Genomic DNA, 13,850 nt, shown 5'->3' on the forward strand with positions numbered 1-13,850 from the left:
AGATAATTTGTGGTTTATGTAATTTACTTATACTTATAGACTTTATATATATATATTTATAAAGTTCTATTTCCCTTTATGTTCTGTTTTAGTACTAGTATTTAAATATAACATTGCCTTAAATAGATGGTCAAAATAAAATGTGGAACTATAGAAACAGTAATAAAAAGATGTATTAAGAGGTGAAGTTGAAATGTTGAATCAATTGAAATTCTATGGTAAATTACTACATGCGTACGTACACGCGGCATCTGGCAATTTCGAGGATGTTTCTTTATTTATTTTTTTATTACACTTAATATTTATCAAAAAATTTATGCATATGGTGAAAATCCGTTTGAGTTTTACACTGCATTCGTGGAAATGATGAAAATTCCCTTTCAATTTTAATGACACTCCATTCGTACTTCAGTGACACCACATTCATTTATCATCACGGATATATAAAGCATTACTTGTAATAGCAATCAATGATTTATACTTCAATTTCGACGATGTTTTCTCTAATTGTATTATGATCCATCTTGCAATTGTAATAATCAATTTAAAAATGGTGAATTTGAATTTGTACTCGATTATCTTATAGCAAAAAATTTAGGATGCAATTGTATTACAGCCGAAAAATCATAAGTGGCTGTCACACTGCCGATCATGAATTATATAATACTATAGTCTATTCATAAAATGGTGTTAATTGGTTGAAAAACATCATCACTATATTTTACGCTAACGAATGTAATTTTTGTGGGATAATAGAATACAAAATTAAAATTTCATGGTTTTTCTAACTGATATTCAAAACAGTGGGATGGATCTAAATTTGACCAAATTTTATAAATTTTCATACAATTTACCATTTATTATTCTCTCCACATATTCTATAGAAAATATATTTTATATTCTCCTCATTTTAACTTCAACTCAAGATAATATTATCTTGAGATATCGGTGTGACATAAAAAAATTGAGAGCGGATAATGAGTGATAAGAACGAATCTCATCTCTACTTACAGCTTCTTTTGTTGTAATAAATTTACAATTAAAGAAAACACGCTCTAAAATAAATATTACAGATCGGAACCTATACACATTCAATTTACAGCCGTTACAGATGATTCGAATTTTGAATTTTCAGGGTAAAAAAGTAAATCCGTGAAAGCGAGAAAGAGTAGTGCTACGTATAATGAGATAGACAAGAAATGCTGTATATGAAGCTGCTACGAAACAAACGAGCATTCCATATATGAAACCATGAACTTGAGACATGAAGAAATCCACCAACACATATCCATTGATGGCAATTACAATTCCAGCCACACCCCATGACATCCTCTGCAAATCATCGCACATATAAACCATTATTCATTTGCAATAATTTGTTAGCTAAGTTTGATTGAACAACTTGTTTAATCAATGTCAAATCAATGTTGTTCAAACTATTAATTTGAAGTATACATGTAATTAGTCAATTCAATTTATTGGTCCTAATCGTTCAATAACCTAGTTTGAAAGTCAATTTATTACATACAATCACACATATAGTGAGGATTAGTCACAATCTCACTTTTATTTCTGTTTCTCTATTTTTGGAAGTGGCCAAGAATTCAACTAAGTTATTCTAATCACATTTGATGTATAATTTGAAAATTCAACCAATTTTCTTATTCACGTTCTTTCACATTTCTTACATTCTACTAAATCATTCAATTCTTATTCAATATATTGAACATATATTCTCAATTCATATTCAATATAATTGAACATATATTCTACTCTATTAAATACTACCATTTTTTCATATTTCTTAAAGTTTATGCCACATTATATGAAAATACTAAGATGGAATACATATATACTGAAGAATGGGAGAAAATGAATATATATTTCTATCTTGCATATTTTTAACAAAAAATCACATTTACCCTATTCATCAGTGTTAGATCACAAAAAATTAATTTTTTTTAATGATCTCATGAAGTCAAAATACAGAGTGATGTAGCAAAATTGAACCTGATGCCACAAATAAAATAACATCATTTTGAAAACAAAACAATTTTTTATTCATTTTATTCATATTTTTTAATCAGTATGACGCCGTTTTGTTTACCACACCGGCTTTATTTTGTTAACAATTTTGATTTTGACTTCATGGGACAATTTAGAATAAAAATTGAAACTTTATAATTTAATATTTCATTTTCAAACTTTGCTAGACCAGTTAAAATTTAGTCAAATATCATGACTTAAATAACTATTATCTTTAAATGAAAATTACTCAATTTGTTGTTTTTGAATTAAATACTCTCTCTTTCCCACAATAAAAGTCACATTTTATTATTTCAGTTCATCCTACAATAGAAGTCACATTTCACTTTTACCATAAATGGTAAGTAGGTTCCACGTTTCACCAACTCACTTCTCTCACGTTCTATTTGAAAACCAATATAAAAAAGTGGACACCATATTCCACTAACTTTTTCAACGCACTATTTTTTTACGTTTCTTAAAACTCGTGCTCACACCAAATGTAACTCCTACTGTAGAACGGAGGGAGTAACTATCATTCCACTTTTAGCTCCCTTTAGTCGTCACTAAATGTCTCATTTTTTTTTTCTCATTAGTCAATTATGTAGTATCTCATTTCACTTTTACTATTTTTAGCAAATAAACCTCACACTCTACCAATTTATCCCACTGTTTAAGAAAAAATGAGACAGAGAGACTAAAATAACAAAATGAGATTTTATCGATTACCTCAATAGTAGTTCCAATAACAAAGCTCCCCATAACATGCTGATCCGCCACCAAATGCAGCAGCGGAATCACCGCAAACGGAATCTGCAGCGCCTGCACCACATTCAGCCACTCATTCAGATCATCAAACATCTCCTCCGACCTATTAAACATCACCGCCACCGCCACCGTCGGCACGATCGCGCAGCTCCTCGTGATCACCGACCTCAGCCACTTGTTAATCGGCAAATCAAGAAACCCTCCCATGATGAACTGCCCGGCGTAGGTGCCCGTGATCGTGCTGCTCTGCCCGGCCGCCAGCAGCCCGATCCCCCAAATGTACAGAATCGGGAGCGCCCCGCCCCCGTACCTCCGCTCCAGATACTCCCCGGCGTTCACCAGCCCCAGGTTGCTCGCCTGGGACGTGCCGTGGAAGCCCTTCGCGAAGACGGTGGTGACGAAGAGGTTGATGAGGAAGGAGACGGAGACGGCCGCGACCGACTCGATGGTGTAGTAGTTGAGGGCCTCTTGGACCCGCCCTTGCTTCTTTAGGTCGATTTTTCGGGACTGGACTAGGGCGGAGTAGAGGAACACGTTGTATGGGGTTATTACGCAGCCGATGACCCCGACTGCTTTCGGGATCGTCTCGGGATAAAGCCTTGGTATCAGTATTCCTGCATAAGTAACCGAACGAAATACGGTCGGTTATCGGATAATCGATAATCAAGATTTTTAGTTTCGATTCAATTCCAATTATTAATAAGTTAGTTAAGTGACAGTTAGGGTTTGATTTAATTCCTTAGTAGGTTAACCGAATAAACGGTAGTAGTATGTATTAACCAAATCGACATGGTCAATAATTTTTTTGGTTTCAGCCCAAATATACTGTTGGGTCATTAATGTTTTTTTTTCACGCCCAAATATACTATTGGGTCAGTAATAATATTGGCCAAAACATTAACTTCAGTTAAATGAATAAGTGAAGTACTTCAGACCATCTCCAACCGTACACCAAAACTCATTTTTGGTGTAGATAATTTCTCCAACCGTACACTAAACTCAAACTCATTTTTGAGTTTTTGAATGGAATAACACCAGATATGGTGTTTACTCCAAAATTTTGTTAGGCAAATACTTAAAAATGGTATAAACGTTAAAAATGGTGTAAATGGTTGGAGTAAAACTACTTTTTGGTGTAACGTATACTCAAAAATGAGTTTGAGTTTGACGTAAATGGTTGGAGATGGCCTCATAAGGGCTAAGGCTTGTATAGTGATTCCATTTCCATGTACATCTGTATGCACAACATTTGTTTGTTTTTATTTTGTGGACACTAATTTCGAGAAACAACTCATCAACATTAACCTGATTATCGTTTTAGACTAACCTGAGATATTTTGTCAGGTTGTCTAAAATCAATATTAGGTCGTCGTTTAGTGATTTTACTGGCAATTAGCCCTAGCTAGTTCGTACCGTCTATGAGGTCTTTGGCACGTGGCTCAGCATCAACGAACATCCATGCAAAAGAGATTGCCATGCTTGTGATAAGAACTCCGAAAAAGGCTTCGAGCTTTCTGATGCCATAGTTCTCGAGGAATAAGAAGATGAAACTGGTCAAACATGGCAAATAGTATGTTAATTACTTTTCCAAAAATTAATTCTAACTATTCCAAATATACAATCAACTAGATATATGTCTCTGTGTGTATGCTTAGAACAAAAAGTATTTACGTTCAATTCGCATATAAATACATATGTGATAATGGAAACTGTGGCTAGTGGAGTACTATAATTTAGCTTTCACTAAGCCAAAAATATACTCCCTCTAGTCCCAAGATAAGTGACCTAAACTTTTTCAGCACGGAATTTAAGAAAGTGGGTTTTGTTAGTAAAGTGGAAAGTGAATAAAGTAAGAAAGTTAATAAAGGTGAGAGAAAAAGTAAAAGAGAGAATGTCAAAAAAGGAAATGGGTCACTTATCTTGGAACGTCCCGAAAAGGAATGTGAGTCACTTATCTTGGGACAGAGGGAGTATTGTTTCCCTCCCGTCCCTTAAATTTTGTTATATTTTATCATTTTCATCCGTCCCACAAAATTTTTAACGTTTAACTTTTTATCATTTTTGGTAGTGGGTCACATATTCCACTAACTCATTTCAACTCACATTTTATTACGAAACTAATATATTCCCTTCGTTCCATAGTAGTAGAGTCATTTCTTTTTTAAGTAAAAGTCAACACATTTCTTCTCACTTACCTTTTTACTTGATTCTCTCTTCATCGCTCTACCATTTTCATTTCCTACTTTATTCTTCTTTACTTAACTCACTTAACAGAATTTTTCTTAAATTTCGTGCTGAAAAGAAACGCCTCCACTACTATAGAACGGAACGAGTATAAAGTAGGACTCACTCTCCATTAACTTTCATTTTTCTTCACATTTCCTAAAATTCGTACCGAGTCAAATTTGAACAATATTTCATGGACAAGAGGGAGTATTTTTTTTTAACATGGCATAGAAATACTGACCAATCACAAGCGGTTATGACGACGCCAGCCCAAAGAGGCAAGAATCCATTGCTAAGAATCCTAATCGCAATAGCGCTGCCGATGACTTCCTGAATATCCGCGGCGACCAGCGCCAGCTCGGCCATGAACCACAGCGCGACGCCGGCCCAATACGGGTACTCCTCGCGGCACATCTCTGCCAGGTGTCGCCCCGTGGCGACGCCCAGGCGGAGCGCCAGGAGCTGGATGAGGAGCCCCATGAGCGTGGCCCACAGCAGGAGCCACAGGAGCGAGTACCCGGCCACGGCCCCGGACTGGAGGTCGCCCTCCAAATTCCCGGGGTCGAGGAAGGCGACGCTCATGAGGAACCCGGGGCCGGTGAATTTCCAGAGCTTCTTCCAGGAGAAGGGAGGGACGGAGTCGCCCGGGGAGTCGGAGGATTCGATCTCGACGGTGTGGATGGTGGGGTCGTGGGGAGGGGTGGAGGTGGGGAGGAGGGGGTTGGAGGATTGGGGGTCGGCATGGCGGTGGTGGTGGTGGAGGGAGGATGAAGTGGGACTGTTGGGGGAAGAGGTCATCGGATTATGGTTTGTTATTTTTGGGGTGAATTTTGCGTTGACTGTGGAAGATAGAGGCTGGTGTTTTTCTTTTCAACATTCTATTTTTGGGTGATTCTTTTTTGAGGAAATACTTATGTTTAAATATAGTAGAGTTCTAATACTATTTGTTTTAAAATAATTCGTTTTTAGGATTTAAATATAGGGTTGATTGTATTAGGTCTTGTATGTAATTTATATTTTTCAATCTCACATGTATTACGTATTATGCAAAATAATAACATCGTAATATGAAAAACATTACTAGATATTGTAGACGAATTTCTACGGATTGTATTATGGAATATTGATCTCTAAAACCATGAATTTTGATCAAATTTTAGTATTTTCTACTAATTTTAAAATTTATCTAAAATATCACAAACTTTACATTTTGTTAGTTATTTTCCATGGCAGGTCAATCACCATATCCAACCAACTTCTGACATTTTTTTTAATTCTACTTGGGACTACTAAATCAACATGATTTTCTACGTAGCTTTTTATCCTAAAGCAATCTAAAATAATAAAAACATTTCATGATTGCCCAGGGACAGAGCCAGGAATTCCATACAGATGGGGCAAAAATACAAATAAAGATATTTTAAGAAGTAGAGAAGGGGCATATATAGAGGATATTTCAAAAAATTTAAAATTAATGATCAAAATAGTATAAATAATTTTTTTTCAGGGGGCAATTGCCCCTTGTGATCCTCATATGGATCCGTCCCTGTGATTGCCCACGTATAATAAGATTTTTGCGGAAGATAACTTATTTGGGCAGCCATGAAAAATAACAAATAAAATATAAAGTTTGTGATAATTTAGATTAATTTCAAAATTTGTAGGAAATATTAAAGTTTGACCAAAGTTCTTGGTTGTAGGGACCAATATCTCATTGTATTATAGATATAGATGGTATATTACATGTCTACCTTATTATATTCCCTCGTTTTCAATGACTAAGGTTATCTGATAGGGACTCGAACCCAACCGGGAACCACGCGACGATGAGCAGCCCATTCACGCCCGAAGAAGTGAATATCCTTGAATATCTTTAGTTTATTATATTTCCATAGCTAGACTTATTTCTTGTTATTTAATTATGTTATATTTTGTATTCTTTTGATATCTTGCCTTGCAAGATATCGTTTGGGTCTAGTTTACAATATCCTCGGGTTTTCTTGTCGGTTCTTTCCCGAGATGAACTAGGAAGGTTGAACCGTCTAGGGTTGTGGATTCTATAAATACTAGAATCCCATAGATAATTAAATCATTGAGAAATATGAATTAACTTTTACTCTCATTCTTGGTTCCAAAACCTAGCACTCCAACTAGGTTTATCTCCCTTTTGTTCTTGTTACAAACGGTGTGCTCAGTCCCGATAGAACGAGGTTCTATCAATTGGTGCTTTACATTGATTACTCTTCCCCCATCAAAATTGATCTCTCAAAATCCCTCAATCTTCCTCACGCCAGTTCACACAAATCTTTCTCCAATCTGTCAAAAACTCATTGCACCCAGATTTTTCTCTACATACCACCTCTTCTCCAGGAATCACACCAACATACTTCTCCCACAAGTTCGATAATGATGGAAACAGCCGCCAACAGAAAAATTGAGGAAACCCTCGCCAAATTGTCAGCCTCCGTCGCCATCGCGAGAGCGAAGGAGCCACCAGACCAACAACTAGTCGCAACATCTCCACGCAGTTGGGCGTTCCTTCCATCGGTCACTAAAGCACCGCTTGTGCCCGAAGCCCTACCACGCCTCCGTGTCAAACCTCCACGTTTTGACGGAGAGAATGCCCCGGATTGGATTAATAAGATCCAAACATACTACAACCAAGACTACACACCGTTAGATGATCGTCTTTATCTTACACAATATTTATTCGATCCACCAGCATCAGATTGGATGGAGTATTGGGTGAAAAATAACAAAGGAAAGGACTGGGATGACTTCTTGTCGGCCTTAAAGCAACGATTCGATCCTGATTTGTACGACTACGTCGGTCGATTGGCTACTCTCCGGCAAGCTTCTACAGTCGAAGCCTATCAAGCATCGTTCGAATCATTGCTACAAAAGGCTTCTCACATCGGGGATGCGACACTATCCTCTTTGTTCATTGCGGGTCTCAAATCCCCGCTGAAGCAGGTAGTCCTCATGCGACGGCCTAGCACACTCAAGGAAACTTTCGCCATCGCCCAGAAATTAGACCAGCGACAACCCAACCGCACAACGGCGTTTTCAGTCGTGAACCTGGAGCCCATTCGCCCGCCACCGCAGCGAAACGAGGAGGTCACACAACAGGTATTTGCTCCGCCTTTCTTTGAGGTGGCAGTTTCATGTGTGGTTGATGACAATCAATTAGATGTTCTACCGTCAAATGAGTTAATGGATTCTTCGTTTGGAAATAAATTGGAGGTGGATTTGGTTGAGAATAATGCCCTCGTTGGCATAGATTGCACAGTGAACTCTAATAGGGTGCTTGACTTAAAGCATGGTCAGGGAGAGTGTGAGGAGTCGAGGAAGAAGATTCACACATTGTCGATCCCACTGAATCTTGAGGTTGAGGGCCCGGTGCGTCTTTCGGATTCTGAATTATTTGCGGAGATTTTACTGACAGAGAATGATGACACGGGACTGCCCTGCCGAACAGCCCACTCTTCCTCGTCTTTCGAGTCATCGGCTGATGAGGATCAAGTTGTCCGTGCTTCTCATTTGAGCAGCTCTAGCTTAGATATTGTTGACCATTCTCCTCCAGTGCATTCAGGAATTCCCAAAAGGGTTGAAGCTTCCGAAAGCTCCAATAGCTTGAATCATCATTCGACATCAGTATGTTCCGATTTTGATACTGGATTTCACATGAAGCTTGTTAAATGGTGTGATGATGAAGATGACGATGGTTTTCTTTATGTTGAATCTGCACAATCTGTGAAAGATTTTCCATATTCAGCAACTCCTACACTTTCTTATAGTGATGATACGAAGTCTTATGACACTCAATTGGGTGAAAGTATTGACACATCGATTCTACAGCCACATCTGCTTACCCTTGAGGTGGAAAGTTATCTCTTGGATTTGATGAATTCCAAGATGATGGAGATGCCCTTTTCTGGAAATGCTGAATGGGCCAGAGATTTCATGATGCGAGTCGAGACATGTTTAGTGCCATATTCAATATTGCTGCTTTTCTAGTACGTGCACCTGAGTGCTATTCAGGTAACAAATATGGGCACTTGGATAGGATTTTACTTGATGGAGAAGGGAGCCGTGATACTCTTCAATTTGGTAGAGACGAAGGAGTTCACATATTTGACCCAGGAGCCCTTGAAGTGAGAGTTGGTTCTATGGGTTCCTTTGTAGTTTTCATGGTTCTGGATCACGACAAGTGGAATGTTGCATATGGGGAAGCTAGTATCCGGCTGGGTGATAGTCGAATCGGTGAGAGCTCAAGCAGACCTCAGTCTTGCCCACAATTCCAGCAGGTTCAACTGTGTAAGCAATCGGTTTTGGTGATAGAGAACAGACATGAGAATAGATCTACATACATGACGCTGTTCGAGGTCTTGGAAATGGACGAGGATGGATACTCTCTGGTGTTTCACATGACAAACTTTCATTTTGTGACGTCGTTTCTGTGGGGACGATGGCCTTCTGTGGTGGCAAATGCTGATCGTGAAGTAGCTGAAGCAACTATGGTGGACCGATCAAATGATACCTTATGAGGCTGTAGCAGAAATCAGCAATGAGCATGAAGCCATTGGAGCTGGAATTTCTGCCATGAATGTGGCAGATGTGATGATACGATTTCCAAATTCTACTCATTCCTATCAATCGGGTGGCGAGGATCCTTCACCGAGTGTTGTCGATCTTTATGCACCATATAATGATTGTGGTCCTTTACATGTAGGTGAACAGGTGTTGGAGCTAGAATCAATTTGGTTTAAGGATAGAATGTATGTGCAGCCATCATCTCAGTCAGATATGAAGAAGAACGAGGAAGATGATATGTTCACTGAAATTTATAAGATTCTTCATAGCTATTTTGACTCCCACCTTGAGGGCAAGGTGGATTTCAACCGTGGGGGAGTTGATAGGGACTCGAACCCAACCGGGAACCACGCGACGATGAGCAGCCCATTCACGCCCGAAGAAGTGAAGATCCTTGAATATCTTTAGTTTATTATATTTCCATAGCTAGACTTATTTCTTGTTATTTAATTATGTTATATTTTGTATTCTTTTGATATCTTGCCTTGCAAGATATCGTTTGGGTCTAGTTTACAATATCCTCGGGTTTTCTTGTCGGTTCTTTCCCGAGATGAACTAGGAAGGTTGAACCGTCTAGGGTTGTGGATTCTATAAATACTAGAATCCCATAGATAATTAAATCATTGAGAAATATGAATTAACTTTTACTCTCATTCTTGGTTCCAAAACCTAGCACTCCAACTAGGTTTATTTTCCTTTTGTTCTTGTTACAAACGGTGTGCTCAGTCCCGATAGAACGAGGTTCTATCATTATCCATATGTCTTATAAACTTGATAGTTGATGGCTCTTTGGGACCATCTGTACGAGACAATTCTGTCCTCAAATTATTTTATTCTATTCTAGTATCTTTTATCCTTCAATAATTCCTAACAATAATAAAACTAGTGAAATAAAATAAAATAAAATACTTGTTCTGTCTCTTCTAATACTTTTCACTAATTGATCAGATTTAAATTTTAAGAAATTCTAATTTAGGCCATCAACAGATCTCTCTCTGCAATATTTGAGAGAAGCGCCGCCGCAACAGATCTCTCTTTGCAATAAGCCATCAACGCCGCCGCTCTCGGCAGCGACACCCCTCCGCCTTCACTCATATCCACCAGCTCCGCCCCCTCTCTCTCCCAATCAAAGCACTGCACCACCGCACCAAGCCCAAGCCCCAAAATCCTCACCGCCAGCGCCTCCCCGGGGCACCTCCGCCTCCCGGCCCCAAACGGCATCCTCCTGCAGCCTCCCGACCCCTCAAGCCTCTCCGGCCTGAACTCGGCCGCGTCCTCCCAGCTCCCGGGGTCGTTCTGTATGGCCCACACGTTCACCAGCAGCATGGTGCCCGCGGGGATGCAGTAGCCCCCGACGGTGCACTCTGCTGATGACTCGTGGGGGACCAGCAGAGGCGCCGCCGGGTACATACGCAGCGTCTCGGCGATGACGCTGCGCAGGTACGGGAGGTCGGCCAGGTCGGACTCGTCCAGGAGACGGGCGTGTCCGACGTGGCCGTCGATCTCGGCCTGGGCCTTTTTGAGAACATGAGGGTTGTTGAGCATGAGGGAGAGGGCCCACTCCATCGTGCCGGAGGATGTGTCTGTGCCGGCGATCAGAAGACTCTGCAGTTAAACAAGATGGATTAATTAACACTACTTTTCAATCTCTAGTAAAATAGACATGTTCCATCAGTACATTTTATGACGATAGATTTTATGCTTTGGTGCAAATAAATTATGTCACGTCATTTTTTATTTTTCTTAATAATCTATCAAGGACAAATGGTTGGAAAATTTTCAAACTTTGTCTATCTCATAATGTTAAAAAGTCAGCTGAAATAATTATGAAATTAAATGTATTCTCTACTATTCCATAGCAAAAAATTGGGTGAAATTATACTACTCCTCTCGTCCCCATTAAATGTCACATGTTTTCTTATTTGGACAGTCTCCAATAAATATCTCATTTCACTTTTCCTACTTTTAGTAAATGAACCTCACGTTCTACTATTACCTTCGTCCCTGAAAATTTGTCTCATTTTTCCATTTCCGTCCGTCCCCAAAAATTTGTCATATTTCACTTTTACTATTTTTGGCAGTGGACTTCATATTCCATTAACTCGTTTACACTCACATTTTATTATAAAACTAATATATAAAAGTAGCACCCACAATCCACTAACTTTTTTCAACTCACTTTCTATTACATTTCTTAAAATCCGTGTCGGGTCAAAGTGGGACAAATTTTGGAGAACAAGATAGTTATTCATTCTACTCAAAATTATTATAAAACTATATATGAAAGTGGGATCCACATTCCACTAACTTTTTCCACCCACATTCCTTCACAAAGTCAAACAATTTCTTAAAACCAACACCGGTCAAATATGAGATATTTAATGGGACCGGAGGGAGTATCTGATATTGTAATCGAGAAATTTACGGAAGCATCACCACAAGTGAGTTAAATGATGTCGTCTATTCGTAAGAAAAACAACACCGTTCGGTTGAAAAAAACCATTAACACATTGCATGTAGACAATCATATTTTTGCCAAAAGATAATTGATAACAAATCCAAATTTATCATTTTTTCAAACTTATTTTCAAAGTCACCTATTTATAATTAAAAATGCAAATTCATAAATATTGTGCGATTAACCCTAAAAATACTAAGACAGATGCAAATTTAGATTCATGAATTTTCACTAGATTTTATTTGCATATGAATTGAAAATTTTGCTACCAAATTTATAATTTTTTACAATGAACTGGCTACCTAAGATGACAAATTTATATCATTATGGCTAGCTAATTAAATCTGCAAAGACACTCAAGTATATCATCGTTCAAGTCAATACACATTTCATACATCCACCGCAACCATTCCACAAAAAATAATACTACTCCACAACTTAAAAATTAATGCTACTTAAACCAAGGACTAACTTGTGCAAAGCCAAAATTAAGTAAAAAATTGTATTTTCGCCATAATTATCCAAAAAAATAAAGGTCAAGATTTAGAAATTTACCAGCATGAGGCTTCTAATGAGCTCATCGGTATAATATTCCGGCTCCTTCTCTTGCAACGCCAGCAACATCTCAATCATCGTTTTCGTCTCACCACCGCCACCGCAACTCCGCCGCCTCATCCTACACTCCTCCACAAGCTCCTGCATAAAACCATCCCTCTCCCTATGCAGCTTCACCATCCTCTTCTCAACCCCACCATCCCCCAACCACGGCAAATAATCCCCCTTATTCGACGCCGCCATCAGCCTCATCGTCTCCGCCACAATCACCCTAAACCGCCGCCCCTCCTCCGCCCTCTCCACCCCCCGGCCGTAGTACGCCTTCCCAGCAATCATCCTCATCACCACATTCATCGTCACCTCAAAAAACATTGCCTTCATATCCACCAGCCTCCGCTCGTCCGAGCCTCTGGCCAGGGTCCGGACCATGGTCCGGACCTCGTCCGCCCTGATCCCTTGAAGTTCTGTCAGCCTCTGCGCTGACAGAACTTCAAGGGACGAAACCCTGCGGAGGTTTCGCCAGTGGTCCCCGTAGGAGGACCAGACGAGGGAGGTGTTGTTGTAGCCGAGGTGCTTTCCGACGAGGAGGTGGGGGCGGTTGGCGAAGACGAGGTCGTTTTTGGAGAGGCATTCGTCGGCCGCGGAGGGGGAGGAGACGAGGAGGACGCGGCGGGAGCCGAGGTGGAGGAGGACGATGGGGCCGTGGCGGGCGGAGAGGGCGGCAAGGGAGCGGTGGAGGGGCTTTTTGAGGAGGTGGAGGTGGCCGAGGAAAGGGAGGCGGAGAAGGGGGGAGGGTGGGAGGTTTTGGAGTTTGTGGAGGAGGTGTTTGGTGAAGATGTAAAGGGGAATTATTAGAGGAATGTAAGTAAGATAATGTGAAATTTCCATTTTTTTTAAGTAGTGATGTGTGTAATGTTTAGTTGAGTTTATGGGAGTATTTAATATCCTAATGTAGTAAAGTGTTATTGCACGTTTTAATAGTTGAATAATAAGCGTATGGTCATAGAAATGAGTTAAATGAGCTAAACACTTGTCAGGCATGTGTGGCTGATGATGTTTGGAATGGAAAACATGTATAATAAGTTACTCTTTCACTAAAATTCTGAGTTTAAATATCAGCCATTAAAATTTGTCTAAATTAACGATATTTGTTTAGATTTTACAATCAAGTTATAAATTCTTTTGGTTTTGCTTCTAATCAAGATTTCGGCACTACTATAGCTTA

General features: G+C 39.4%; 2 protein-coding genes across 2 annotated transcripts; both read right to left on the reverse strand.

The window, feature by feature from the left end:
• Positions 1 to 1,082: 1,082 nt before the first annotated feature.
• On the reverse strand, positions 1,083 to 5,616 carry LOC125202469 (metal transporter Nramp2-like). Its single transcript, XM_048100868.1, has 4 exons — positions 5,261 to 5,616; positions 4,207 to 4,343; positions 2,755 to 3,407; positions 1,083 to 1,332 (listed from the first exon to the last, which is right to left on the reverse strand). Exons 1-4 carry the CDS (start codon positions 5,599 to 5,601, stop codon positions 1,132 to 1,134), a joined length of 1,332 nt encoding a protein of 443 aa, XP_047956825.1. The 5' UTR covers positions 5,602 to 5,616; the 3' UTR covers positions 1,083 to 1,131.
• Positions 5,617 to 10,480: 4,864 nt separating this feature from the next.
• Positions 10,481 to 13,513, reverse strand: LOC125202027 (cytochrome P450 81Q32-like). Its single transcript, XM_048100339.1, has 2 exons — positions 12,626 to 13,513; positions 10,481 to 11,217 (listed from the first exon to the last, which is right to left on the reverse strand). Exons 1-2 carry the CDS (start codon positions 13,511 to 13,513, stop codon positions 10,585 to 10,587), a joined length of 1,521 nt encoding a protein of 506 aa, XP_047956296.1. The 3' UTR covers positions 10,481 to 10,584.
• Positions 13,514 to 13,850: the final 337 nt, after the last annotated feature.

This window comes from Salvia hispanica, chromosome 1, assembly GCF_023119035.1.
Source record: "Salvia hispanica cultivar TCC Black 2014 chromosome 1, UniMelb_Shisp_WGS_1.0, whole genome shotgun sequence".
Taxonomy (NCBI): Eukaryota; Viridiplantae; Streptophyta; class Magnoliopsida; order Lamiales; family Lamiaceae; genus Salvia; species Salvia hispanica.

Excerpts from the sequence above, each read along its gene's own strand:
- LOC125202469 (XM_048100868.1), bottom strand. The coding sequence starts at position 5,601 with ATGAGCGTCGCCTTCCTCGACCCCGGGAATTTGGAGGGCGACCTCCAG. Across the intron at positions 3,408-4,206 it reads TGCCAAAGACCTCATAGACG|GAATACTGATACCAAGGCTT; the intron begins GTACGAACTAGC and ends TTACTTATGCAG. Across the intron at positions 1,333-2,754 it reads TTATTGGAACTACTATTGAG|AGGATGTCATGGGGTGTGGC; the intron begins GTAATCGATAAA and ends GATGATTTGCAG.
- LOC125202027 (XM_048100339.1), bottom strand. The coding sequence starts at position 13,513 with ATGGAAATTTCACATTATCTTACTTACATTCCTCTAATAATTCCCCTT. Across the intron at positions 11,218-12,625 it reads TCATTAGAAGCCTCATGCTG|AGTCTTCTGATCGCCGGCAC; the intron begins GTAAATTTCTAA and ends GTTTAACTGCAG.